The sequence below is a fragment of the Arachis ipaensis genome, chromosome B10 (assembly GCF_000816755.2).
Source record: "Arachis ipaensis cultivar K30076 chromosome B10, Araip1.1, whole genome shotgun sequence".
Classification (NCBI taxonomy): domain Eukaryota; kingdom Viridiplantae; phylum Streptophyta; class Magnoliopsida; order Fabales; family Fabaceae; genus Arachis; species Arachis ipaensis.
The window spans coordinates 101,365,364-101,367,356 of NC_029794.2; the positions used below are offsets into that span (position 1 = coordinate 101,365,364).

The 1,993-nt window shown below is 30.7% G+C and overlaps 1 protein-coding gene across 1 annotated transcript in view; it reads right to left on the reverse strand.

The window, feature by feature from the left end:
* LOC107621044 (probable WRKY transcription factor 50) overlaps positions 1 to 1,347 on the reverse strand; it is a 5,078-nt gene extending 3,731 nt beyond the window's left edge. The window contains exons 1-2 of the mRNA XM_016323091.2: positions 1,011 to 1,347; positions 621 to 773 (exon numbers count right to left, since the gene is read on the reverse strand). Of these exons, the coding sequence (XP_016178577.2) occupies positions 621 to 773; positions 1,011 to 1,276 (419 nt within the window). The 5' untranslated portion in view covers positions 1,277 to 1,347. The remainder of the gene's footprint in view (positions 1 to 620; positions 774 to 1,010) is intronic.

Sequence of the window (1,993 nt, forward strand, 5' to 3'; positions counted from 1 at the left end):
CAAAATATATAATTTTAATTAATAATTTTAATTAATAACCACTAAATACATATATTTATACACAAATACATGTATAATATACTACTCAACATAGCTGCATAGGCACCATTTTTGTTTCTTCCTTAGCTATAGGTATACGAAAAGGCCAAGTTGATAAAATTAAAAGCGCTGATGATTTACCGGCGGTAGTAACCAGTCAAAGAATTGCTCTGAAGAACTTCGCATACAGCCCATGCCATTTAATCATATATAATCAAGCAGCCAAAAATGGATACATCTAAACTCCATGGTCCCTTAGCACTACAATAATCACATATATAGCTTTAGAAGTCCCTATCTCCCTCTCTTATTAATTATTAGTGTTTTATATATATTTTTATATATCAGCCGCCACAGAAAACCTTAATCATTAAGACCCACCATATGAGCAAATTGCTAGCTAGCAACAAGCAAGCAATCTTGCACGCATTAATTAGTCTGCTTAATTTACATGCTTGTAAAGTCATGCATCAATAACTTTTTTTGATCTTAGCTAAGATAAAGCTAAGGCAGAAACGTAATTTTTCAAGTTAATAACTATATTTATTCCAATATTTTTGTTAGTTTTAATTAGTTATTACCTAGGATTGGGACTGTTCTTTACTGACTTCTTTCCATACTTCCTCCATTTAAATCCATCATCCATGACCTCTAGCTCCGATCTAGTTCTGAACACCACCCTTTGCCTCGCTTCTACCTGCTTGTTTCGCTTACTCACATTATTTTTGCATTTTCTGTCAACAAAATCCAAAAGCTACTCACTATCAATAATTTAATTTAATAATAGCCGATCAAAGATTATTATACATGTAGCATATATATACATAAAATAACATATAATAATATCTACATAGTAGTACCAACTAATAATATATACGCATGGTACAGTATACCTATTTTAATTTATTGTTTAAGGAACAAAAAAATAGAATCATGTGTATGTAGAGAAAGATTATTTAAGCATCACTTGCATGTTGTTATTGTGGCTGGAGGTTGTTGCACCACCAAATTCGTGATTGACATTGCTTGATGCTGCTGCCAACGAAGATGATTCAGTACTCTGTGACCAAGACTCTTGATCTTGATGTTGATGATGATTATCAATCATAATAACATCATCATCAAGCAATAGATAATCAGATAACATGAAATCTGAGGTGGGAGTAGCCATAGTCACGAAAGAATGAGCGCAATTAGGGTTAGAATAATTAGGGTTTCCAAAATAGTAGTCCTCCATTTCAAGTAAACGCAGGTATATGACAAGTCAAGGTACAAGATTCTGCAAATTGAAAGAGAATATTTGGCCCCTTTTTGCCGGTTAAGCGTGCTGCCATACATATATATATTATTTGAATAAAATATTATATTTTTTAGTTTTTTAATTATTCAATTATCATGCTTTGATTGGGATGAGATGACCCTTCCAAACACCTTCGTGAGGGTTGCACTGAAGGTTCCCCATGTATGTCACGTGTCAACATCAAACGTGAAGCTGATGTCATGTGATGACGTAGGATTTTCGAAGCACTACGTACTCTGGTTTGGATTTTGAAGTGTGGACAAATACCCACATTATCCGTTTCCTATAAGCGAATAGGTTATGGCTATATTAATTAATAATTGAATAGTTAAAGTTGAGGGATTAACTCATTTCTTCATTTAAATAAGTGTAAATATTTAAATTTTATATTGTGTATACAATAATTTACCGATGAATTTAAATTCGTTGCAAACTAGTTTTTGAACTACTAAATTAAAAGATACCATAAGAAAGAAAAAATTTAATTAAATGATGTGTGTCAATATAATATTTAGTTATAGTGTGTGCTTGAAGAACGGATGTTGAAATTATTAATTAAAAGCTTTTATTATTTTATATACAAAATATTCAAGTTTTAATATTTTTTAAATATTATTAAATAAAAATTCAAAAATCTTTATTACTAAGAATTTT